Consider the following 22,592-nt stretch of genomic DNA (forward strand, 5'->3'; position numbering starts at 1 on the left):
GCAATGACTGTATATACTTCATAACCTGAAAATTAAATTACGTTAATTGATTTAAATTTCAAACTCTATAAAGTAACTCAAATTCCCAAAATTAGAGACCTCTTTTATTAGTCATCAAAAAGATTCCACCAGTCCCATCTTAAACATTCAATAGGCCAATATTTAAACTAACATAAGAAAGAGATTTTCAAACAAAAACGGCAAATTTATTGCCACAAATTACTCTGAATATATTTAAAATCACAAATAATTAAATTTGTTTATTAAATAAAACCTATACTCAATATAAAAATGAAGATAGTGGTAAAAATTAAAGAGAAACTAAAAGAACATAAAGCAACATATGAAAAACTGCATTTAATAGTTGTATTAATTCCTTAAAAAATGTTGAAGAAAATTAATAAATACACTTAATATCTATCAAAAATATACACTCTCTAAAATTAACTACAGAGAAAACACAAAAATAATCATAGTTTATGTACATATGGAAATTCTGCAATATTCTATAATTAAATAACAAAACTAATTGTAAAATTTTAAAAGCAATAATCCGCGCGAAGCGCGGAAAACGATCTAGTGATATTAAAAAGGTTTCTTCAACACTCACCAACTTTATGCTCTCCTATGATTCTCCATTAATCAAATTATTATTCCTAATATAATTAAAAATATTAGATTGGTTCTTTAAAAAATATTCGTTTCAACAACAGCAAAAGAGAAACATTTCTTAGTTTTTATTTTCTCCCGCTTTACATACTTTCATCACTTCTCCACTTCTCGAAACCGAATCGTAAAAATCAAAAACTCTCCAGCTTCAGAGAGCAATGGCACCCATTGATCCACACTCCTTCACCGACTCCTCCCACCCTCTCACCACTCACGTCTCCCTCTCCCTCTACCTCGACTTCAACGCCTCCACCATCCACGCCTCCGCTCTCCTCTCCCTCTCCTCCCCCTTCTCCGGCAACCTCTCCCTCGATTCCCGCTCCATTTCAATCAAATCCATCCTCGATCCCCAAACTCTAATCCCTCTCCATTTCTCCGTCTCCCCAAGCCCCGATCCGATCAAAGGCAGCGAAGTCGTCGTCGTCCTCGCCGGTCAATCCCAAATCCTCATCCTCTACTCCACTTCCCCTTCCGCCTCCGCTCTCCAATGGCTTTCCCCTCTTCAAACCTTCTCGAAAACTCATCCGTACGTCTACACACAGTGCCAAGCGATTCACGCCAGATCCATCTTCCCTTGCCAGGACACTCCCGCCGCGAGGATCCGCTACGACGTCGTTATGAACATCCCGAGTCCTCTCTCCGCCGTCATGTCCGCTTGCCACGTCCGTCGTCGCCTTCCCGTTCTCGAAGAGGCGAAACATCTCGATGCATTATCGTCGGTGGTGTGGTGTGCGGAGGATAGGGTTGTTGAGGAGTTCGCGATGGAGCAGCCGATCCCGCCGTATCTTTTCGCGTTTGCGGTTGGGGAGTTGGGGTTTAGAGAAGTGGGGCCCAGGACTCGGGTGTACGCTGAGTCAGCTGCTGGAGAAGTTCTTGATGCGGCTGCGTTGGAGTTTGCAGGGACGGAGGAGATGATCAAGCAAGGGGAGAAGCTCTTTGGCGATTACGAGTGGGAGAGATTTGATTTGCTGGTGCTGCCTCCGAGTTTTCCTTATGGAGGGATGGAGAATCCGAGGATGGTGTTCTTGACTCCCACTGTGATCAAAGGGGACGCCACTGGTGCTCAAGTTGTAGCTCACGAGCTCGCTCATAGCTGGACTGGGAACTTGATCACCAACATCAACAACGAGCATTTCTGGTTGAACGAGGTTTGATTCAACATGTGTTAGCTTTGAATAGGATATGTGTATTCGTTTGCCTTTGTTGATGATCTCATTTGTTTATGGCAAATAGGGATTTACAACTTACGCAGAGAGGAGGATTGTGGAGGTTGTTCAAGGAGCAGATATAGCTACTTTGAACATGGGCATTGGTTGGAGGGGTTTAAACGATGAGATGGAACGGTTCAAAGACAACTTGGAGTTTACTAAACTGAAGAACAAACAAGAAGGTGTTGATCCTGATGATGTTTATTCTCAGGTCCCTTATGAGAAAGGCTTTCAGTTTGTGTTGAGGATTGAACGCCAGGTTAGTTTGAGTAGAATCCACTTTGGTGTTCTCTTATGTAACGGTCTAATATCAATTTACTGGAAAATGTTTCAGGTTGGGAGGACTGCTTTTGATGAATTTCTCAAGAAATACATTGCTACTTTCAAGTTCAAGTCGATTGATACAGATACATTCCTTGACTTCCTGAAAGCAAACATTCCTGGCATAGAGAAAGAGATCAACCTGCAATTGTGGACTGAGGGTGTTGGTATACCGGAAGATGCATATGAACCAGTCTCAGCCATTTACACAAAGATCATATCCCTTGCAGAAGAGTTTAAGCAAGGAAAGATGCCAAGTGAAGATGAGGTTGCTGAGTGGAAAGGACAGGAATGGGAGCTCTACTTGGAGAATCTTCCCAAGTCATGTGAACCATCTCAGGTAGCCTTTTCTCTCTCTTACTCTAAGATAACGGGAATCTCTTTGGTACATTTGTTTATAGAAAGAGATTCAGCCAATGTGCAGTATTAATAAGCCCACAACAGGCTAAGTTACAGTTGATTAGCTCAATGGTTAGTCTTGGATTAGTAGTTCTCTTGCTTAGAATTGTGTCTTGTATTCTTGTTTGTAATCAATAAGACAAGTTCAGGAACCAGGTTCCAAACCTATAACTAACATTGGTGAATCAGGTCGTGGCTTTGGACAAGCGTTACAGACTAGCAGAATCAAAGGACTACGAAGTGAAGGTGTCGTTTCTAAAACTTGCAATCTCATCCAAGTGCAAAGGGTACCATGGAGAAGTGGAGAAAACTTTAAAATCGGTGGGAAGGATGCTGTACCTGCGTACACTCTTCACTGCTCTCGCACAAACCGGTGGAACCGAAGAGAAGCAACTGGCCAAACAAATCTTTGCAGAAGCTCGAGAAACTTATCACCCTATAGCTCAGGGAGTGGTTGAGTCTATCCTCTCTAAGTATATCTAAACAAGACTCATCTTATGCATAGCAGCAACGTTTCAATAAAACCCAATGACTGTAATAATAATAACTGCTGCTCGAGTCATTAACAAACAAAAAATTGAACTGCTTTGCTTAGTTCATTACATTCTCTGAGATTAGCACAGCTTTACTTAACTAGTTATGCAGCATTACTCTCATCTTCTAGCTTCTTGACATAAGCCTTGAGCACCATTATAACCTCAATGGCTGGTGCTTGTAAAGTAGAGACTAGATTAATGGCTGGACTTTGCAAAGCTCCGAGCATCTTAGCGTAGACCTCAGCACGAGTAGGCATGGTCTCAAGAGCTTTGAAGTTGTCCGGAGCGTAGAACTTACCTTCAAAGACGGCACCTGCAAAGTCATTGTCTTCGAGCTTGCGTTCCTTCTGGAAACTCCGGTAGGGTTTGATGGCGGAAGGGATTTCATCGGTCTGGACAAAGAGCCAAGCGTTCATGCCTTTCATACAAGGCTTGAGAGCTTCCCATTTGGTGCCTTCGATGGCTTTGAAGACCAAAGTGTTCTTGGCGACGACGAGCTTTGTCGTGTCCGGGAGAGTTCTCCTGAGGTCTTGGAACTGCTTGACGGTGAGGCCTTTGTAGTTGATGGCGGCGAGGAGGTGGCAGTTCTCGAGGTGGGACTTGACTGTCTCGACGGTTTCTTCCTTTTTGGAACGAGAGACGGCGGATCTGATGGTCAGGCGACGAGGGTAGTTTGGGGATTTGGGAGTTAGGGTTAAGGTTCGGTTGTGGCAGAGAGGAGACAAGGAAGAAGAGAATGAGAGGAGAGCTACTTCCATTTTTTTGCTCAGAGAGGATAGAAGAAGAGGAGGAGAACTGTGTCTGATGGGGTTGAGGAAGGAGATGGATAAGTTAAATCTTTTTTAATTTATTAATTCACGGATACATTGAGGTGACTGACGGAACTAGGGTTGTCGTCGATTAGCACCCTAAACTATACAAACCTACAATCAGTCTCCCCTAACTTTCTACCTCATCAATCATCCTCACAAACTCACAATTTCATTGATTGTCCACAATTTCACTTAATTTGACTCTGATCGAGTTATGTCTTTTAAATGGCGTTTAAAAAAAAAAACTGCCCAATTCCATAACCCGATTAATAATAAATCCGACCCTACAACTATGACCCGATTCCCATTTAAAAAAGGTTTGTCGTGAAATCTTCTTCTTCTTAAATTAGGGTTCATCACTGATTTGGGAAAACTGAAATCGCGACCATGGAGCAAGCGAAATCTGGGTAAGTTATCAAGTCTTTGAATTCTTTCTCCATTTATTATGTTTATAAGTGTTCTTATAGTCTGTCGTTTACGTTTCTGGGAAAAATCGAAGATGGTGTGGAAACTTAAAAACTGAAGGTTTTTGTTCAAGGCGAAACAGAGAGTCTCATCAGGGTGTTCCAACACGGTGCTTGTGTGGAAATCGCATTGCTACATTTGTTTCGAAGACAGAGAAGAATCCTTTTAGGAGATTCTATCGTTGTGAAGTCGCTATGCAGGTACGTTGAGGCACTTTTGAAATAGAAAAAAAAGTGAATGCTTTAGCTAGTTTGCTTGACTAGATATGCTTGTTGCAAAGAAAAGGTGAAGCTCATCTGTTCAAGTGGGTTGACGAAGCTTTGGTTGAGGAGGTTTCTTTGGTTGAAGCTAGACAAAGAACAGTTGAAGAAGATTTGGAAGCTTTGGTTAAGACAGAGAAAAGTGAAGAAGCAGCGGTTTTGGAGAACAATGGATGTCTAAGTGCCATAACATGGTTGTGTTGTAAATTTTGGTAATTGTCAGTGTTAGTAGAATGGTTTTGTAACAAGGATTTGTGTCATGTGCTAGAAAATCTTTTGTATCAACTCGGTTCAAGTTTCAGAACACTTTTCATATGCTTTTAAATTCACACATTTCTAACTTGTGCCACAAAAATCAACAACAAGAAAAAACAAGAAGAAGAAAATATGTTTCATACACCATACCATAACATTCGTTTCTTACATTGATGGAAAAAGAGCAGATAAGTGAACTAAAGCCGTTTAGAAACACAAAACATATGTCTGATACAAATAACTTCATAAAGCCGTAAAACAGAAAATAAAAAATACAACTAGGTGCTTGTTTGAGATGGTTGCGTCTGTGAAACGACTTCGGGTCCAGAAGAGCTTCCAACATCCTGCAAAAGGCCAATGACAATGTCAAATAAACACCAAAACATGCAATTGTGTGAAATAAAGATCAATCAACATACCTTTGGTTCAGTGAAATAAAGATCAATCAACATACCTTTGGTTCAGTCTTTATCTTCTTCTTCGGGTGTATTTTGCATATAGCTGCATTGTGGTCAGCTTCCCCACATTTGGAGCAATGCATAATGCGTCCTTTTCTTCCAAGCGTTTCCGCTACTTTCTTTTTTGAGACCTTTTTGGGTGATTCATGTTTTCCTTTGAACCTAGGGAACTTCTTCTTCTTATTTTTCTTCCTCCCAGGTTGTGCATGCTCTGGTGGTTCAACCACTAACCTATATTTACCCTTTTTCATCCAAAAACGAGGCTCCCTAACCTTGTTGATGGACTGACTTACAGTCAATTGCCATAGAGAAGTGGAATAAAATTCAGAAATATAATCCTCCACATCTAACCCGACATCGATCATAGCCCCATATGAGTGTTCACACGGTATTCCTGTGATCTGCCACTTCTCACAAGAACAAGTTCTCCTTGTAGTGTTGACATCATATGTGTTTGAAGAGAGACGCACGTCAAATACACCGTGAGTACAAGGAGTCGTTATACATTTGTCAGCATCTTCTTTCTGTTCTTCAAGGATTTTGACCACATATTTGGTAAATCTCTCCTGCCTCCTCTCGGATTTCTTTTTCCTCTTTGCAATTCTGATCATTGCTTGCCTTCTTATTGTCTCCAGCATGGGTACAATGGCCTTAGCTCTAGCTCCAACAATAGTTGCGTTGAAAGACTCAGTCGCATTGTTGTCAACATCCTCACAGAAGCTCCCAAGTCTATAGTATGCCAACGACCAAGATTTGGGTTCCTCTTTCATCACATCCTCATACAATGACATGCTATAATCCTGCAACTTCTTGAGCTCTTCCTTGAATTGTGTATGGCTGTAGCTCCAAGCAAGATTCCATACCCGTGGTTTCAGAAATGGTTTCTTCTTGTGCTTTTTCTTCAGATTCTCAATAATGTGTTTCACACAGCGTCTATGTTCTGCGTTTGGTAACTCTGACTTGATTGTGCTTATGAGTCCCTGAAATATTATAGAAGTATAAATAAGATGGTTAAAGACTCAAACAAGATGCTCATAATCTTGATTCTTACCTTTGAGCTATCAGATAGAAGGACGTAAGTGCTGCCATCTCCAAGAGAGAGATCATGCTTCAATCTCTTGATGAACCAAAGCCACGCAACCGCATTCTCGGATTGTACCACAGCCCAAGCAAAAGGAAAAATCTGATTGTTACCGTCATGACCTACAGCAGTAAGCAATATACCTTTGGTTGCAACCTTCAAAAAAGTTCCATCAAGCCCAATTATCTTCCGACACGTCCCTCTCCACGAGCTCCTAAGCTTCTCAAAGCATACATAGAACCGATCAAAGACATCATCCCCATCAGCATTGGGTACGGTTGCAAGTTCTACACTCGAACCCGGGTTAGTCTTCTCAATCTCTCTCACATAACCCCGTAGATGAGCAAACTGGTCTGCATACTCTTTCTCCAGCCATTTCAACGCCAATGTTCTTCCTCGTTGACACTGATTACGTGATGCTATGAATTTCCAGGTCTCTTTAATCTGCTCTTGAATCTTCTCTGGCATTAACCCACTGTCTTCTCTCAGTTTATCCAGAAACAACCTCGCTATAACAGGACTCCTCAAAAGCTTACACTTCCCATTAGGAGTACAACTATGATATTTGTACCTTGTTTTCACCAACCACTTTTGAGTAGGGAAATCAAACGCACAATAAACTCTCCATTTGCATTTTCCTCGAATCCCACACTTGAAACTAAGCTTCGTCTTATCCCACCTACTCTGCTCAATGTTTCGGCCTTTGCTCAAAGCATAATCTAAGACCGCTTCTTTGAACTCAAACCCAGACCAGAAAGCTGTTCCTATTTCTAGCTTATCTTCTGATTTTTTGCGCTTCCTATCTCTGACATAGAAGTCGTCTTCCTCTTCATCCGAGCTATCTGGTATACTTCTCCTTCCAATGTACTCTTCGTCCTCAAAATCAGCCACTGATTGTTCGATTTCATGCTCATATCGATCCTCAAGCTCTTCTTCTTCTTCTTCTTCTTCTTCTTCACCATCACCAATTGCCTCAGTCTCATCGTCTTTCTCTTCATTGTTCTCTTTTCTCGGTTTTTGCCCAAGTTCATACTCCCAGTATTTCTCCTCTTCATCATTTTCCTTTGACTGAAGCATCGTAGCCAAACGAGTTGCATCTTCGTCATTAACCTGAGTAACAGGAATGCTCCCCTCTTGAGATGCCTCATCTTCAACAGTGGTCGCCATAGTTACAGGAACAGAGACCCAATTTCCTCCTGTTGCGTCGTCGTCTTCCATAATCCTTCGCAAAGCTTAAGTTTTCGATAATCCTATACCTAAATCTGAGTTTTTTTCTCACTTTTCCATTTTGGGGATTTTCCTCGACAAACCCTAACCTCCAATTCGATTTTACCCGACTGAATTAGGTTAGAGGCATCGGGTTAGTAATATATCGGGTTAGGGCCGGATTTATTATTAATCGGGTTATGGTATTGGACAATCAATTTTTTTAAACGCCATTTAAAAGACTAAACGTGATTTGAGTTAGATTAACTAAAATTGTGGATAATTGATGAAAGTATTAGTTTATGGGAATGATTGATGAGGTAGAAAGTTAAAGGGGACTGGTTGTAGGTGTGTATAGTTTATTGTGCTAATCGACGACAACCCCACAGAACTATTAACTCCGTCTAATTTAATTTTTAATTCACGGATAAATAGAGGTGGCTGACGGAACTATTAACTCCGTCTAGTTGGACAGATTGTCGTTTAGACTGGATCGTCTGGTTATGACTTCACCATCTAACTAACACCTGACGATGTCTTGAACATTGTCTCAAAATCAAAACAAGATTGCATCATTTACTCTGAGTTCATCAATTAACCGAAAGAAAGTAGAAGAGAAAAAAAATTAACTTTTCATATGACAAAATAAGCCGTGTGGGGACTCCTTGCTCTTTCTATGGTTTGTGTGCTTGCGGATGTGAGTTAGAGAGTGTCCCAATTTGGGATATTTGAAGTAGCTTCATTAACCATCTTCACAAGAGTCACCTGCATTAGGCAAGTCATTTTGAGTTTGGCTTCTCAATCAAACACTTCTTGTCCATAAAGTAGTATACCATGTATAAGAAAAAGTAACTCCTAGAGACATTGGAAACTATCTTAAACAGACTCGTGCATATGTCTTGGAAGTTGGAAGTTGACAAACTACATCAGGCTTAGGATAAATTGTTATATAGTCTCAATGGACATGATTCGAATTCGAATAAGTTCCCTTCTGAGCTATGAAAGGACCTTACAGAAAATAGCTCCTTGCATCTAGGATTAGATAAAGTGACAAGTATATAACATACCACACTTTCTGGAACACCATGAGGCGGCATGGAAATATTCCTCGGAGGAGGACCTCGCAGATGTGATCTCTTATCGAATCGCCACTCTCCTATTTTGCCATAAGTCAACTCACCCTGTATTTATGAAACTGATTTTTTAAGTAAAACTGAAATGGAGCTCTGAGATGGTGGATCACTCAAATAACAATACTTTTTATGACCATGTATAAGAAGGTTGTAACAAAACATAGTAGTTTCACGAGCTTTCAGTAAGAAAACTAAGATGTTTCTTCTGTAATTTATTTGCCAGAAACAAAATTAAACAACAGAAATCACCTTCATGTTGTAGTCGCAACCATAAGTGTAATGGATGATAAACTTCCCCTTGGTAGACAGATCCCATGGAGGCTGAAAGATATAATGAGAGCACTTAGTAACACGGAGCAAAGATCTTTTAATCATCACATCAATCAGCAAAAAAGGTCGATTCCTACCTGGATCATGAAATCCTTATTAAGTATGTGCCGCACCCCATGCAGAGCAGAGGCAACTGCGTAACCGTACCTTGTCAAACACAAAATAGACGTGTGTCAGAAAGCAATGATGGAGATGCAAAAGTCAAGGACCTAATATATGAACAGAGATTATTGTTTGGCAGTGCTAACATTTCCAGGACCCATCCAAATGCCTTATCAGTATTTGGATCGTTTTTCATTGTCAACGAGACATTCATCCACGTAGGAGCAATCTTTTCAAGTGATTCCTGCATAACAAAGTAAAATGTATTTCAACATCAAGTCTTTTTTTATGGCTAAGGTAATCTCACAAATTCTCACCTTGATTATGATAACAGGAGAATTGCCAATGGGGTCAATATTTGAAACCGGGCCCATCTCCACAGGATAATACTTTCTAACAATGTTCTCGAACTTTTTAGGTGTAATGTAGAAAAACGGAAAAGCAGCTGGGTGTCCTCCAACAGCCAAATTAGGAAGAGGGTTAACAAAAACATGATCAGGCTCTGCCATCAGCACATAGCTACACAACAACCATGAGATTCAGCAAACAGTCGAATAATTCCTTGGAAGGAAGGGAGAGACAGGGCATACTCTTCGGTGATGGTAGCTCTTTCAAGCCATTGCACAAACGCCCACGGTCTATTCAACACAACATAACCCTTAAAAGAGAGATTCAATTAATTAGACAAGCCCATACCAAGTGAAGAGAGTTAAAAAGCAAAGTTCTTATCTACCTGATCAAGACCTGGAGGGAGAGGATCAACCACAAACGTAGGTATCTCATCCATCAAGTTATCGGTATTACCGGAGTGCAAAATGCGGGTAAAGCCACCCATGTCTGAACCAGGGAGAGCTTTCTTCTGTTTATACCAATAGTACATAATACGACACTGCCACTTGTTGTAAGGAGCGTCTGTTGCTGTTAAGGCGACATGAAATGTTGGTGCTGGAGAGGTTTGGGAGTTTGCGTGAGGCATTTGGACAATAGGATCTAGGAGTGGACGAGTTCCATCTGAGTTAGATCTGTTGTGGAGTATGAGTGTCAAAAGATTATATGTCACAACGAAGAAGCCGAAACTCAAGAGAAACAGAAGCAGAGCTGATGCTTTCCCCATTGTTTTCTATTATTCTCCCGATCAGTTATCTGTGTGCCTGGCTCAGACAAATTGAAGTGGACGCCTTCCTCCTCCACGGCTCACAAACTCATTTCTGCAAATACAATTCAAGGAATGAAATGTGAATAGTAAGAAGCATAAGCTGATACAAGTTTGCAAATTAAGATCCAGCCATCTAAAAACAAGAGTAAATCAGCTAACTCAGTTCCTGGTTCATCAATTTTGAAGTATGACATAAAGAGAATTTGAAGCTTACAGATTCGAAGGAGGTTGAAGGTCGCCGGAGAAGGGAAGAATAAGAGATCAGAAGAAAATAATTTTAATACGAAGCGGAGTTGACTAACGGCGCCATCATTAACGATTTATTCTTCAGTCACTGACTACACCGACGGTGTTAGGAACGTGCCAATGAACAAAAAAAAAAGACAATTGTCAGGAAGTGCAGTGTGTGTGAAGGCACGTCTTTGAGGAAAAACAATCTAATTTGGTTTGATTTTGCAGCCTATTTTGTTATTTGTCTACACATCTCAATGTCTTTTTGGTAACACCATGCGACGACCCTATTGATTGTTTGATTACGTGAACATTCGCAATGCAGTAGAGAAATTTTAAATTACAACAGACAAACATGCCATAGCAATTTGAAATACTCAAAAATATTTTAAACCAGTTAAGCTTAATATAACAAAAATTGGTAATCATAAAATTGGTTCAAAGGAGTCGAACTCCAATACAAAAATTTATTCCATAAGCTTTCCCATGCTCATCTCTAAGTTTTATGGTAAAAGATTTCATCAACATCTTGATCCTTTTTAAAAAAAAGTTTGAAACTGCAAATAAAAATCGAGAAAAAAAAATAAAGCCGCAGCTTTATGGTGATGGCGACTGGTGGCTAGCACACTTAGCCGGATCCAGATCCGTACTTCTTTCCGAGAAGAAGTAACTGCAGCTTGTCGTATCCAGAGAGCACACCAGCACCTGCAATGGCACGAAGGATGTTGGCACCAGCACCCTTGAAGAGTGACTTGGGTCCTTCCTTCTTGAGAATCTGCTGGAAGGCATCCATCGAACTCTTGTACTTGACGGCTTCACCGGATGTCATCATCATTCTTCTACGGACTGTGTCGATGGGGTAGGATGCAAGACCAGCACCGTTGGTGATGAGCCATCCAAGGGCAAAACTAGCGAAGAAGCTGTCCTGAAATCACCCAAAGGAAACACAGACAACAACATTAGAAACAAACAAGACAAGACAGGATTGGGTTTCTAAGATGTATATCAAATAAACAAACCTGGAGGTCAGCAGGGAGAAGAGGCTTCAAAGAGTCGTACAGACCAAAGTAGAGACCACGGTAGACAATGATACCAACACAGGAGATGTTGAATCCACGGTAGAGTCCAGCAATACCATCAGACTTGAGGGTCTTCTTGTAGACATCGACAAGACCATTGAACTGCCTTTCACCTCCCTTCTTGGCAGCCTTGGAGTCATTGGCGAGACGGGTACGTGCGTAGTCAAGAGAGTACACGAAGAGAAGGGAAGAGGCACCAGCTGCACCTCCAGATCCCAAGTTCCCAGCAAACCACTTCCAGTAACCATCCCTGTCCTTCTTGAAGTTGAAAAGCCTCTTGAAGTAATCTTTGAACGCAAAGTTCAACGCCTATAAAAAGCCAAAGATACATCAGTAAGGGAGTAACAGACACTTATTAGAAACAAAAAAGTGAAACATAACCAAACCTGAGTGGGGAAGTAACGGATAACATTAGCAGTGTTTCCCCTCCACAAAGAACCAAAACCCTCATCCTTAATGGTCCTGCCGAAACAGTCACCAATACCCTTGTAAGGCTCAGAGAGCCTGCCAGCCTTAAGCATCTCATCCTGGTTCTGAATCAAAAGCTTGACACGCTCAATAGGAGCAGCAGCGGTCTTGGAGACGGCAGCAGAAACACCACCCATGAGGAAATCAATAGCAAAGCTAGAGAATCCTTTCTCACTTGGAGCTTGGACAAACACGGGGGAGGTGGTGGTAGTTGCCACAATCCGGGAAGTAGCGGCGAGAGGGTACTGGAACGCAGCGTTGGAGTAGTTTCCGTACGTTGCACGCCTCTGGAAAGAGGAAGTGTAACCGTGAATGTCATGAGAAACAACACCCGTACGCATGAGCTGGCCAGACGCCTTCTGGAGAATCGTCGGGTTCTGAGTTTGTTCAACCATTTTGACCTCTGCAAAAAAATAAAAAAAAATATATATATTATGTAACTGCTATACAAATACGAGATCTAGTAATATATCAATACAGTATTAACTCTATCAAATGATGCAAACACAATATCAAATTCACAAGCAGGAAACTCTCCACGCAACAGATCCGTACATAAGCAACAGAGACGAATCATTTCTAGATCTACACAATCAGATCGAATAAACTTTTATACAGATCTAATCTAATAACACTCTAGCCACGGATCTAAGATTCAAATCAATCGCAAAATACGCTGGGAAACCATCAGATCTGTATCATTTTACCTTTGTTGATAATAATGAATCAGATCGATAAAAGTTTAGATGAACTAAGCGTGGGAAACAAGGAGATTTAAAGCGACTCAGAGATCTGGGAGGAAGCTAAACTCACCGAGAGGAAGCGATGGCAAAGCGAAACTCAATGAGCGAAGAAGACGAAGGACGAGAGAATTGTCTTTGTGGTTGAAGAAGAGCTGCGGATATTTTTGTTGCCCTTTTATTGGCTCGAGAGATAGGGCCGCAAGTAGTGATAGGATTAATCTGGTGTGACGCTCCTTAGCGTGGTCGGAAGCTGTAGGCCCGTTAGATTGTCGACTTTAATGCTAATGGATTGTAGGCCGTTGATTATGGTTACTAAAGGAAGTAATATATTTTATTTGGAAATGTATGACTCCATTACTGGCCCTATATATTGCCCGCCTTTTTTCGCCGAAAACGTGGAATGTGATGCAAATTGCCGGATTCGCCAGTCAACTGTCTACGATGACGTCTAAGCATTTCTGGAATATTTTATTTTGATCTTTTCAAAAAGAGCTTGCAATAATAAAAATACAAGTTGTATCCACCAACCGCTCTAGTTTAACTTTCAACAATATTTATAAGTTTAATATATTTTTGTGAAAACTGAAAATGTATGTTGAAAGTATTTTTCCTTTTGGTTTTATAGTTTGATTATTGGTTTATTAATATATTTTTTGTTTGTAGTTTAATTAATGGTTTATTAATATCTCAACATCAGAAAATATTGGTTATGAATTCTAAAACATATAAATTATTATAAATTTAACATTATGCAAATAAAATTGGATTTTATAAAACAGTCGATAAAATTTAAATAAAATCCTCAAATATGAATTCTCACAAATAAATTTGTTGGATATAATAAGATTTCTCGTAATTTATAATCAAATAAATCTATATTAAAAATACGGAGATAAATAAATCCGATTTCCCTAAGTTACAACGTACCTAGATGGTTTTCTTTCTTTATTTTTTAACCTGTTGGGAAATTACCGTGAAATTTATTTTCCCATTGTCTTTTCCGACATTGTTAATTGCTTGTAGGAAACTTACGTGATAATAGAACAAAAAAAACACTCGAAAACAATATGCTTTAAACTTTTGAAAAAAGAACTTATACGCATAACTTCAAACTTCAAGCACCTGACACTTGTGGGAATTAAGGCTAAACCAATCAAGAACAGAGCTAGGTTAAACCGTTGAGATTAAACCAAGTTTTTGATTTTCTTTTCTGCGGGTAAAGAAAGAGCCATATAACGATACTATTCCTGATTAGGAGATCTTTCCTTGGAGGAGTCTAGTCGTTTTTTCACAAAAAGCCTGCTCATATCTTCTGTGGCAACATTACTCCTGCAGATACATATAAGCCATAATTTTGATATGTTTGTTGAGATATAATAAAGTGAAATATTGAGATGAAACAAGGCCTATTTCACGGACTAACCTTCCTTTGAGCTGAGGAGGCACAAGCACATTACCCAAAGTATCTGGGCTATTCTTAGAATGAGGCAGATTCCCCTTTGGTAGCTTGGAACGACGAGGAAGAGAAGAAGATTTCCCATTGAACTCTCGTTTCCGTAATGCACTTTCAGCCATTGCGGCTGCAACAACGGAGGCATGGTCATTTCCACTCACATGTGTGAGTCTCGGTGACTCCAGAAGAAGTAAAGCATCTGGTAGCTGAGGAAGCTCTCCACTTTCTTCCTTCTCCTCTAAACATCTCCTAACAAAACACACAAACGGTCAACTACAACTTAAACCAGCTTGGACTGTAATACTCTGCTTTGAGCTTAATCGTATTCAATTTCAGAACTTGAGTAAGCATTCGTGTCTATTCTAAGACAAGAACAGCACTTGATATGTCTGAAGGGAAATTTACAGCTAATTTGAATCGAAAACCTCTGCTTCAGCATACAAAATACAAAGATCAACGATGAGAACGTGAGCTATATGAATCAAAGTCGCCATACGCGGCGCTTTAATTGCAAATTAACAAGGACAAAGGGAACAGATTCGTAATCGGAAAATCCAAGAATTGGGAAACCCTAAAATCACTCACCGTGTAATTGAAGGAGCTGGAGAGGGTTTCAGTTTCTGTTGCGGTTGTGGTTGTGGCAGAGCTTCCTTGTGCTCCGCCGCAGCAGTTAAGACATCGTCGTCGGATGAAGAAGAATCGTCGTAGTCTACCAGCGACATACCTTCTCCAAACCTTACCCAAAAACGACGTCGCTTCACTCTCCGTGCTCTCTTTATCTAACAAGAGCTAAAAAGTCTTAAAAGACCGTCGTCCATTGTAGTATGTTATGCTACAAAAATCGTACACTATAAATAAAACTATTAAATTGTTCTTGTTATCCTATGTGACAATATATCATGTTCTGCATAGATACTTATGCAATTTAATCAAATGAAATTGAGTAGGATTAACAGGTGTAGAGAAAAAACGTTGGAAACGTATGTAAGTGTATATATACAAGGCTTAATATCCCACTCATCATCTCATGCTGCTCTGCTTGTTCCAGTTAGGTAGAGATCGTTCAGAATTAATGCTGAGATCGTTCAAAAGAGTACTGTGACATGACTTCAAAGGCCCTATGTTTAACCCCCTTAACCCTGGAGACCTTTGCTGGTATGCACTTGCTGCTCTGCTTGCTCCGTTTATAAATGTTTCCAATATCCCTTATATATTAACCGAGAACCATTTGAAAAGATATAACTTCAATTTTGTATTAATTAAAAAAGTTTTTTTTGCTTATGTGGCACATCAAAATGCCTTCTAAATATTTTTTTCTAAGAATTCTAGAGCACATAATATAAACTATAGTTTAATCTAACGTTATCCCGTTTTTTCATAATTATATAACACTAGAAAACATTATATTACCTAAACTATAAGAAGTGTGTATTCTTTCCTTAAATAAAAGCTACAGAATTACCTAATATGATTTACATATATATGACAATTAATTATTATGAAGAATAAAGATTTGATAACAATTTTTGCATCTTTCTTCATTTTTGTTTAATTTTATATTATTTAAAAAAATTAAACAATCACATTAACCATATAATAAAAAAATTAGATTTTTTTTTATATGTTATATTTTGATTTTTTTTAAATGACTTTAAATTACAAAAATGAAAAAAACTTATATTTTTTTTTTTAAACGACTTTAAAATACAAAAATGAGGACACCTTATATGTTATGTTTTTCTTATATGTTAGATTTTTTCTTGTATTTTATATTTTGAATTTTAAAACGACTTTAAATTATAAAAATGTAAGTTTTCCTTAAGTATACGACTAAAAAAATTAAAATGACATATATCAATTCGATGGGTGATTTGAAAGCTTTCAAAACCATATGGAAGATAAAAGTCAAAATAATTCAACTATGTAAACAATACTGTTCATTTTTTCAAGAATGTGTTCGATGGAAAAAATAAGGTTTTTATGTCATAATTTGTTTAATGTCCACTAGAGAACATTATATTAACCTAAAATATAAGAATAGTGTATTTTTTTCTTAAATAAAAGCTACGAAATTACCTAATACGATTTACATATATATGACAATTAATGATTATGAATAATAAAGATTTGATAACAATTTTTGCATCCTTCTTCATTTTTGTTTAATTTTATATTATTAAAAAAAATTAAACAATCACATTAACCATATAATAAAAGAATTAGATTTTTTCTTATATGTTATATTTTGAATTTTTTAAAATGACTTTAAGTTACAAAAATGAGGAAACCTTATATGTTATATATTTTTTAAAAACGACTTTAAAATACAAAAATGAAGTCACCTTATATGTTATATTTTTCTTATATGTTAGATTTTTTCTTATATGTTATATTTTGAATTTTTTAAAACGACTTTAAATTATAAAAATGTAAGTTTTCCTCAAGTATACGACTAAAAACATTAAAATGACATGTATCAATTCGATGGTTGATTTGAAAGCTTTCAAAACCGTATGGAAGATAAAAGTCAAAATAATTCAACCGTGGAAACAATACTGTTCACTTTTTTTTGTTCAATGGAAAAAATAAGGTTTTTATGTCATAATCCGATCAACCCATTATATATTAATTATAGTTTTGTTCCATAATTTTTAATAAAAAATGATCTGATCCATCGAAAAGAAATTATATAATAACAAAAAAATATTGTATATGCATAAATAAAATGATCAGATATATAAAAGAAATTATCAATAATATATAAAAATAACACCAGAACTGTTATTTAGAGTCCGCCTGCAATGGTTGTAGTAAGCCCAATAAAATAAGCGTGAGTAAGCCCACTGAAGCCCAATACACTAAGTCTCCTTTCCTCATCTGACCAGTTGCTTCTCTCGGACAGAACAGCTGATTGGCTGTTTTGTTTTATCATTACTAGGGTTCCAATCAGATATCTGCAACAACAAAAATGGCTTTGGCTGGTCGTGTCAGATCCGGGATCTCCCTCTTCAAGACCATCGCCGTCTCAGATTCCGTCTCCTCTGCGAGATCTTTTCCCAGTGGACGGCCGCTTATCCCTGCGGTAAATCGTTTTCTTAAGAAAATCGAATCTCGACTCCAGTTTACATTTTCTTTGGTTAGGAATCGATTTGTACAATATCAGTCGATCCGATCATATCATCTGATTGGATTCGTAGCCTGGGATGATGGGATTATCGTATTATTGCTTCCGGAGAATGTTATCAACTAATCTTTACTTTTGATTTATTTTTATTTTTTTTGGGTGGCAGCTAAGAGATTATGCAACAGCTTCAGCTCAGAAAACTGGCAACGTTAAGGTACGTACACTCACACTTGTATGATGTCAATTTTTACTAGCAAAGGATGGTTGCATCTATAGACATTAATGTGTTTCGTATATGTAAGAATCGCGAAATGGCTTGGATTTGTTGTGGTTAAGGCATGAAATGAATCGGTGAATAGCTGCATTATGCATTGATGTAGCACCTGGTAGTTTATTTGGATTTTATACTTTGTTTTGGTTTTTATACATTTGTGTAATGTTGTTTTTCAGGTGCCTGTGGCTTTAGTTGGTGAGTCTGGCAACTTTGCTTCGTGGCTGTACATTGCAGCTGTGAAAATGAATTCCTTGGAAAAGATTGAGTCTGATCTTTCTGAGCTTGTTGAGGCTATGAAGACAAGCCCTATTTTCTCACAGTTTACAAAGGATCCATCTGTTCCTAGAGAGACAAGACTGGCTGCTATTGTGGATGTTTGTGACAAAGCAAAGTTTGCTGAACCTACCAAGAACTTCCTCTGTATGTCAATTGAGTTTTTGAATGATTTTTGGTTAACCATGCTGTTTCTTGTGACTGATTTTTTTTTTTTCCTTTTTCTAAACAGCTTTGTTAGCTGAGAACGGGAAGTTGAAGACCCTAGACGTGATTGTGAAAAAGTTCATGCAGCTGACAACAGCACATAGGGGAGACGTCAAAGTCTTGGTTACCACCGTCATGGTAAGCTAAAGTTTTAACACTGTTGTCTTTTAAAAAACCATAACCAAGAGTGTGTATTGATACAATAAAGGTCAAATCTCCAAAATAGCACATTTCTAAGTTTATATCACAAAAATAGCACTCAAAAACTAAAATGACCAAAATAGCACCTTTCTAAGTTTATCATTTGAAAATTTTAATTTTTTTTATTTTTCAAAATTTAAAATCTTATCCCCAAAACCTCATTTCTCAACTCTAAACCCTAAACTCTAAACCCTAAACCCTAAACTCTAAACCCTAAACCCTAAACTCTAAACTCTAAACCCTAAACCCTAAAATCTAAACCCTAAACCCTAAAATCTAAACCCTAAACCCTAAACCCTAAAATCTAAACCCTAAACCCTAAACTCTAAACCTTAAACCCTAAACCCTAAATCCTAAACCCCACCCTTTAACTCTAAACTCTAAGTTTGTGACTTTTGATAAAACATTAATTGCTATTTTTGTGACTTTTGACCTTGAGTGCTAGTTTGGGAACATAAACTTGATTTAGTGCTATTTTTGTCTTTTTCTCTACAATAAATGTTTTGGGACCAACAGCCACTTCCCCCTGCTGAGGAGAAGGAACTCAAGGAGACACTTCAGGAGATCATTGGAGAAGGGAAGAAAGTAACTGTGGAACAGAAGGTATATATATATGTAATGTTTGTGATTATTATTAAGCCTGAATGTTAAACATTGATGATGTGTCTAAATGTGGTGGTGATGTTCGTTTTTGGACAGATTGATCCGAGTATCTACGGAGGGCTAATAGTGGAGTTTCAACAAAAGGTGTTGGACATGTCTATCAGGACAAGAGCGCAGCAGATGGAGAGGCTCCTCCGTGAACCTGTTGACCTCAGCAACCTCTGAGTTTCTCCCTAGAAAACATGTTTGTGAAGGTGCAACCCAGCTGACAAAATAAACATATGACCCTCTCCTTCTGGGAAACAATACATTGTCGTTTTTGAAATTTGCCATTTGTTGTTTGCTTCGAAATAAGCTGTTGGAGATTATTTACGTTTGAGAGAATGTATGCTCAATTTGGTAAACATGATGAGACTATTTGTTTGGTAATATATTTTACTGTTTTACCCCGAGTAAGTAGGGGTGGACGCAAGGCGCTTGATACTTGGCTTGCTTTGAACGAGTAATAAATTTTTCGACTTGTACTTGACTTCGAGTATTTGTACAAAAATATGTTATTTATAAGTTACTTGTCTTGTTCGATTACTTGTTACTTATAAGTATTTATTAATTACTTGGATATATTTCCAACTTTTTAAAAATTACTTGATATATAATATCTTACGAGAGAAGGTTATGAAGTTTGTTTTATTTACTCAACTTGGTAGAAACACGAAAGTTATTTCAAATAAAATATTTGCACCTAAAAAAAGAAAATGAAATTTGATAAGAAAATATTGTTTACTTCTTACAACAAATAAATATTTGTTTAAAAATAAATATTTGTTTAAAGTTTTGGTTTTTATGGTTTAGTTATCATTTTTTAGTCGTAAAACAAGTAACGAATAATATCAAGGCGAGTCGTAATTTTTTTTTGTGATAGTTGTTACTTGCTTTTTACTTGCAAGTAGCAAAACTCATCAACTTGATACTTGACTTGGCAACGACGAATACTTGAAAAAACGAGGCGAGTACGGATCAAGTAGCGGGTATAAGGCAAGTAACGAGTATTTGTGTCCAGCCCTATGAGTAAGTAATACTCCATCTGTTTCATAATACTTGATGTTTTGTCTTAGTGCACAAAGATTAAGAAAATTACATTTTTCTAAAAAAGTTATTTTCACGATATAATTTTAAAATCTATTAAACAATTATAAAAAAGACCGTAAAATCTAATTGGTTGAAAAGTTTCCAATAAAGTTAAATTTAACCTTAAAATCTCAAAACTTCATGTAAATTGAAACAAAATAATCTTTTTAAAACATCTTCTATATTGAAACGGAGGGAATAGTAAAAAACTAAATTTCGGTTTAAAAAAAAAAAAGAAAAAAAGAAAAATTAAAACAGAAACCAAATAGATCTCGAACACTATCATTTAAAAGGAGTCAGCTTTTTGTTTGCATCGGCCATTCATTCATCATCCCTAACCTTAGGAGTTCAACGAAACCCTAGATTCGTCCCGTCGAATAGCGAAGATGCTGCGAATTGCAGGGAGGAGGCTATTGTCTGTTCAGCAGAGATCTTGTACCGCGACCACCTTCGTCCTTTCCCGAGATCATACCATCGACTCCTCTCCCGCCGCCCCCAGATCTGCTCCCTCTGCTGATCTTTCGTCTTTCAATTCTTACCACCGGAGCCTTATAAGAGGTTTGCCCAAATCTAACAACCTTCCCTCTTCTCTCTCTGGATTGATTTTCAATTTTCATTTCAGGTGGTTTGATTGAAATATTCGAATTTTGTGTTTGCTGCGGGAGTAATTGAGATTCCACTTATCTATCTATCTAACCGATGATCCGCAATGTTAGAGCTTGGTGAACCATTTTAGTTTCATTCTTCGGCTTCCGTGATTGATCGGATACGAATTGACTTGTTCTGAGATTTTTTACGCCGGACCTGAGATAATCCTAAGAATTTTGGAGGATTAGTTTTCACTGAATTTCATATAATGGTAGAATTTGTTTGGATGAATCTGTTATAATCCTGCATCGAATTTTGTTTTCTCTTTGGAAGCGTACATTAATGTTATATTTCAACATTTTATTCCTTAATTTTATGGAATACTTGTAAGAAAAGATGGCTTTTCTTATTTATGTTTCTCGCTTTTCTTTTAGGTTTAGCTTCTCAAGTCCTTACCCAAGGGAATGAGGTAGGTTTTGCTTCGGAAGTTCCAGCCACGGTGGAGGCAGTCAAGACACCTAACTCAAAGATTGTGTATGACGACCACAACCATGAGCGCTACCCACCTGGCGACCCTAGCAAGCGTGCCTTCGCCTATTTCGTCCTCTCTGGTGGGAGGTTTGTCTACGCCTCTGTTCTACGCCTTCTTGTTCTGAAGCTCATTGTCAGCATGTCCGCAAGTAAAGATGTCCTTGCACTTGCATCCCTCGAGGTTGACCTCGGTAGCATCGAACCAGGAACGACCGTTACAGTGAAATGGCGTGGAAAGCCTGTCTTCATCAGGCGAAGAACCGAAGATGACATCAAGCTGGCCAATAGTGTGGATCTTGGTTCTCTGAGAGACCCTCAAGAAGATGCTGTCAGGGTCAAGAATCCGGAATGGTTAGTGGTGGTTGGTGTCTGCACTCACTTGGGATGCATCCCCTTGCCTAACGCTGGTGATTATGGAGGTTGGTTCTGCCCCTGTCACGGATCACATTACGATATCTCTGGAAGGATCAGGAAAGGTCCTGCACCGTACAACCTGGAAGTGCCAACATACAGCTTCTTGGAAGAGAACAAGTTACTAATTGGTTGATGAATAAAAGCACAACAGGTAGGTCACACACTGTCTGTGTCTTAAAGATCTTCACTTGATTTTGTTTTTCTTTTATATATATTTCGGCTAAAATGTTAGCTCGCAAGTTATCTCTTTCCTCACACTTTGGTCTCTCTCAGCAAGTAAAAGATCGTCTTGTTTCGATGAATAAATCAAAACTTGTCACTGTATGACTGAGCATCTTTATCTCATCTGGTAATAAAACACTGTTCATAAGTATGTGTTTATTGTTTAAAAAGAATTTTGGATTTTGAATACTATCACTTCCCAGCTTTTGACTCTTCAAGATTTTTGCTAGCTTTGTGATGAAGACAAGTGCCATTGAATGAATCCAAAGGTTTGCTGATTGTATTAGCTGATTAAAAGGTTTTAGTACCACAGAAACTCGCCATCTCACAAGAAAGTATATCCCATCGAAACTAATTATCGTCTCCATATATGTTATTAGTATTTAGTATTTACTAGTAGTAGATCGTTTTTCCGCGCTACGCACGGATAATTGTTTTTGACTGCTAATGGAAATATGAATAGATTCTCAGAAAGAGAAAATGTTTTTTTGCTCTTAGAATCAGTTGTTATAGAAGGAGTGGAAAGCGGTGAATAAGACCTGTAAATCCCCTTCTAAATGGTTATTTTTTTCATTTTCAATCTGTAAATTCATGGAGTCAAGAAGTGTAGCCGAATCACATAGTTGGCTCTAGCAGAGCAATAATTTGAAAAAAGAGAGGTC

General features: G+C 38.1%; 9 protein-coding genes across 10 annotated transcripts; 4 read left to right on the plus strand and 5 right to left on the minus strand.

Moving 5' to 3' along the window:
- Window positions 1–712: 712 nt before the first annotated feature.
- Window positions 713–3,247, plus strand: LOC125593126 (leucine aminopeptidase-like). The gene is made up of 4 exons (XM_048769225.1): window positions 713–1,817; window positions 1,903–2,136; window positions 2,212–2,538; window positions 2,787–3,247. The coding sequence occupies exons 1-4, from the start codon at window positions 828–830 to the stop codon at window positions 3,078–3,080; spliced, it is 1,845 nt and encodes a 614-aa protein (XP_048625182.1). The 5' UTR covers window positions 713–827; the 3' UTR covers window positions 3,081–3,247.
- On the minus strand, window positions 3,111–3,891 carry LOC125593128 (50S ribosomal protein L10, chloroplastic-like). The gene has a single exon (XM_048769228.1). It carries the CDS (start codon window positions 3,889–3,891, stop codon window positions 3,235–3,237), a length of 657 nt encoding a protein of 218 aa, XP_048625185.1. The 3' UTR covers window positions 3,111–3,234.
- Window positions 3,892–4,332: 441 nt separating this feature from the next.
- LOC125592772 (uncharacterized protein At4g04775-like) lies at window positions 4,333–4,886 on the plus strand. The gene is made up of 3 exons (XM_048768171.1): window positions 4,333–4,352; window positions 4,484–4,610; window positions 4,674–4,886. Exons 1-3 carry the CDS (start codon window positions 4,333–4,335, stop codon window positions 4,884–4,886), a joined length of 360 nt encoding a protein of 119 aa, XP_048624128.1.
- A 160-nt stretch (window positions 4,887–5,046) lies between these two features.
- On the minus strand, window positions 5,047–7,833 carry LOC106372288. Its single transcript, XM_013812468.3, has 3 exons — window positions 6,435–7,833; window positions 5,380–6,363; window positions 5,047–5,269 (listed from the first exon to the last, which is right to left on the minus strand). Exons 1-3 carry the CDS (start codon window positions 7,680–7,682, stop codon window positions 5,204–5,206), a joined length of 2,298 nt encoding a protein of 765 aa, XP_013667922.1. The 5' UTR covers window positions 7,683–7,833; the 3' UTR covers window positions 5,047–5,203.
- Window positions 7,834–8,215: 382 nt separating this feature from the next.
- On the minus strand, window positions 8,216–10,810 carry BNAC09G43590D (hydroxyproline O-arabinosyltransferase 3). Its single transcript, XM_013812473.3, has 9 exons — window positions 10,606–10,810; window positions 9,969–10,443; window positions 9,826–9,893; window positions 9,553–9,754; window positions 9,382–9,479; window positions 9,211–9,280; window positions 9,053–9,124; window positions 8,738–8,851; window positions 8,216–8,435 (listed from the first exon to the last, which is right to left on the minus strand). Exons 2-9 carry the CDS (start codon window positions 10,347–10,349, stop codon window positions 8,373–8,375), a joined length of 1,068 nt encoding a protein of 355 aa, XP_013667927.1. The 5' UTR covers window positions 10,350–10,443; window positions 10,606–10,810; the 3' UTR covers window positions 8,216–8,372.
- Window positions 10,811–11,031: 221 nt separating this feature from the next.
- Window positions 11,032–13,239, minus strand: LOC125593127 (ADP,ATP carrier protein 2, mitochondrial-like). 2 transcript variants are annotated; one of them, XM_048769226.1, is made up of 4 exons: window positions 12,983–13,239; window positions 12,088–12,572; window positions 11,642–12,010; window positions 11,032–11,547 (listed from the first exon to the last, which is right to left on the minus strand). In XM_048769226.1, the coding sequence occupies exons 2-4, from the start codon at window positions 12,562–12,564 to the stop codon at window positions 11,251–11,253; spliced, it is 1,143 nt and encodes a 380-aa protein (XP_048625183.1). In that variant the 5' UTR covers window positions 12,565–12,572; window positions 12,983–13,239; the 3' UTR covers window positions 11,032–11,250. The 2 variants fall into 2 exon arrangements, with proteins under 2 accessions (XP_048625183.1, XP_048625184.1); XM_048769227.1 differs by lacking the exon at window positions 12,983–13,239 and adding an exon at window positions 12,877–12,895.
- Window positions 13,240–13,963: 724 nt separating this feature from the next.
- Window positions 13,964–15,251, minus strand: BNAC09G43610D. Its single transcript, XM_013810604.3, has 3 exons — window positions 14,951–15,251; window positions 14,336–14,614; window positions 13,964–14,241 (listed from the first exon to the last, which is right to left on the minus strand). Exons 1-3 carry the CDS (start codon window positions 15,085–15,087, stop codon window positions 14,154–14,156), a joined length of 504 nt encoding a protein of 167 aa, XP_013666058.1. The 5' UTR covers window positions 15,088–15,251; the 3' UTR covers window positions 13,964–14,153.
- A 1,967-nt stretch (window positions 15,252–17,218) lies between these two features.
- LOC106372295 (ATP synthase subunit O, mitochondrial) lies at window positions 17,219–19,571 on the plus strand. The gene is made up of 6 exons (XM_013812476.3): window positions 17,219–17,447; window positions 17,656–17,703; window positions 17,940–18,183; window positions 18,269–18,381; window positions 18,961–19,047; window positions 19,144–19,571. Exons 1-6 carry the CDS (start codon window positions 17,334–17,336, stop codon window positions 19,270–19,272), a joined length of 735 nt encoding a protein of 244 aa, XP_013667930.1. The 5' UTR covers window positions 17,219–17,333; the 3' UTR covers window positions 19,273–19,571.
- Window positions 19,572–20,435: 864 nt separating this feature from the next.
- On the plus strand, window positions 20,436–22,081 carry LOC106372296 (cytochrome b-c1 complex subunit Rieske-2, mitochondrial). Its single transcript, XM_013812477.3, has 2 exons — window positions 20,436–20,733; window positions 21,198–22,081. Exons 1-2 carry the CDS (start codon window positions 20,562–20,564, stop codon window positions 21,839–21,841), a joined length of 816 nt encoding a protein of 271 aa, XP_013667931.1. The 5' UTR covers window positions 20,436–20,561; the 3' UTR covers window positions 21,842–22,081.
- The last annotated feature ends 511 nt before the right edge of the window (window positions 22,082–22,592 follow it).

The sequence above is a fragment of the Brassica napus genome, chromosome C9 (assembly GCF_020379485.1).
Source record: "Brassica napus cultivar Da-Ae chromosome C9, Da-Ae, whole genome shotgun sequence".
In the NCBI taxonomy this organism is placed as follows: domain Eukaryota; kingdom Viridiplantae; phylum Streptophyta; class Magnoliopsida; order Brassicales; family Brassicaceae; genus Brassica; species Brassica napus.

What these genes read in the sequence shown, in the direction of transcription:
- LOC125593126 (XM_048769225.1), top strand. Translation starts at nt 828, where the DNA reads ATGGCACCCATTGATCCACACTCCTTCACCGACTCCTCCCACCCTCTC. An exon ending in AGCATTTCTGGTTGAACGAG is followed by an intron (nt 1,818 to 1,902) that starts GTTTGATTCAAC and finishes TATGGCAAATAG; the next exon opens with GGATTTACAACTTACGCAGA. An exon ending in AGTCATGTGAACCATCTCAG is followed by an intron (nt 2,539 to 2,786) that starts GTAGCCTTTTCT and finishes TTGGTGAATCAG; the next exon opens with GTCGTGGCTTTGGACAAGCG.
- LOC125593128 (XM_048769228.1), bottom strand. Translation starts at nt 3,891, where the DNA reads ATGGAAGTAGCTCTCCTCTCATTCTCTTCTTCCTTGTCTCCTCTCTGC.
- LOC125592772 (XM_048768171.1), top strand. Translation starts at nt 4,333, where the DNA reads ATGGAGCAAGCGAAATCTGG. An exon ending in ATGGAGCAAGCGAAATCTGG is followed by an intron (nt 4,353 to 4,483) that starts GTAAGTTATCAA and finishes TTTTTGTTCAAG; the next exon opens with GCGAAACAGAGAGTCTCATC. An exon ending in GTTGTGAAGTCGCTATGCAG is followed by an intron (nt 4,611 to 4,673) that starts GTACGTTGAGGC and finishes TTGCTTGACTAG; the next exon opens with ATATGCTTGTTGCAAAGAAA.
- LOC106372288 (XM_013812468.3), bottom strand. Translation starts at nt 7,682, where the DNA reads ATGGAAGACGACGACGCAACAGGAGGAAATTGGGTCTCTGTTCCTGTA. An exon ending in TTCTATCTGATAGCTCAAAG is followed by an intron (nt 6,364 to 6,434) that starts GTAAGAATCAAG and finishes ATAATATTTCAG; the next exon opens with GGACTCATAAGCACAATCAA. An exon ending in AGATAAAGACTGAACCAAAG is followed by an intron (nt 5,270 to 5,379) that starts GTATGTTGATTG and finishes GGCCTTTTGCAG; the next exon opens with GATGTTGGAAGCTCTTCTGG.
- BNAC09G43590D (XM_013812473.3), bottom strand. Translation starts at nt 10,349, where the DNA reads ATGGGGAAAGCATCAGCTCTGCTTCTGTTTCTCTTGAGTTTCGGCTTC. An exon ending in TCCCTCCAGGTCTTGATCAG is followed by an intron (nt 9,894 to 9,968) that starts GTAGATAAGAAC and finishes CTCTCTTTTAAG; the next exon opens with GGTTATGTTGTGTTGAATAG. An exon ending in GTTGCGACTACAACATGAAG is followed by an intron (nt 8,852 to 9,052) that starts GTGATTTCTGTT and finishes TCATAAATACAG; the next exon opens with GGTGAGTTGACTTATGGCAA.
- LOC125593127 (XM_048769226.1), bottom strand. Translation starts at nt 12,564, where the DNA reads ATGGTTGAACAAACTCAGAACCCGACGATTCTCCAGAAGGCGTCTGGC. An exon ending in TCCGTTACTTCCCCACTCAG is followed by an intron (nt 12,011 to 12,087) that starts GTTTGGTTATGT and finishes GGCTTTTTATAG; the next exon opens with GCGTTGAACTTTGCGTTCAA. An exon ending in TTCTCCCTGCTGACCTCCAG is followed by an intron (nt 11,548 to 11,641) that starts GTTTGTTTATTT and finishes GGGTGATTTCAG; the next exon opens with GACAGCTTCTTCGCTAGTTT.
- BNAC09G43610D (XM_013810604.3), bottom strand. Translation starts at nt 15,087, where the DNA reads ATGTCGCTGGTAGACTACGACGATTCTTCTTCATCCGACGACGATGTC. An exon ending in CCAGCTCCTTCAATTACACG is followed by an intron (nt 14,615 to 14,950) that starts GTGAGTGATTTT and finishes GTGTTTTGTTAG; the next exon opens with GAGATGTTTAGAGGAGAAGG. An exon ending in CCTCCTCAGCTCAAAGGAAG is followed by an intron (nt 14,242 to 14,335) that starts GTTAGTCCGTGA and finishes ATGTATCTGCAG; the next exon opens with GAGTAATGTTGCCACAGAAG.
- LOC106372295 (XM_013812476.3), top strand. Translation starts at nt 17,334, where the DNA reads ATGGCTTTGGCTGGTCGTGTCAGATCCGGGATCTCCCTCTTCAAGACC. An exon ending in ACCTACCAAGAACTTCCTCT is followed by an intron (nt 18,184 to 18,268) that starts GTATGTCAATTG and finishes TTTTCTAAACAG; the next exon opens with CTTTGTTAGCTGAGAACGGG. An exon ending in TCTTGGTTACCACCGTCATG is followed by an intron (nt 18,382 to 18,960) that starts GTAAGCTAAAGT and finishes TGGGACCAACAG; the next exon opens with CCACTTCCCCCTGCTGAGGA.
- LOC106372296 (XM_013812477.3), top strand. Translation starts at nt 20,562, where the DNA reads ATGCTGCGAATTGCAGGGAGGAGGCTATTGTCTGTTCAGCAGAGATCT. An exon ending in CCACCGGAGCCTTATAAGAG is followed by an intron (nt 20,734 to 21,197) that starts GTTTGCCCAAAT and finishes CTTTTCTTTTAG; the next exon opens with GTTTAGCTTCTCAAGTCCTT.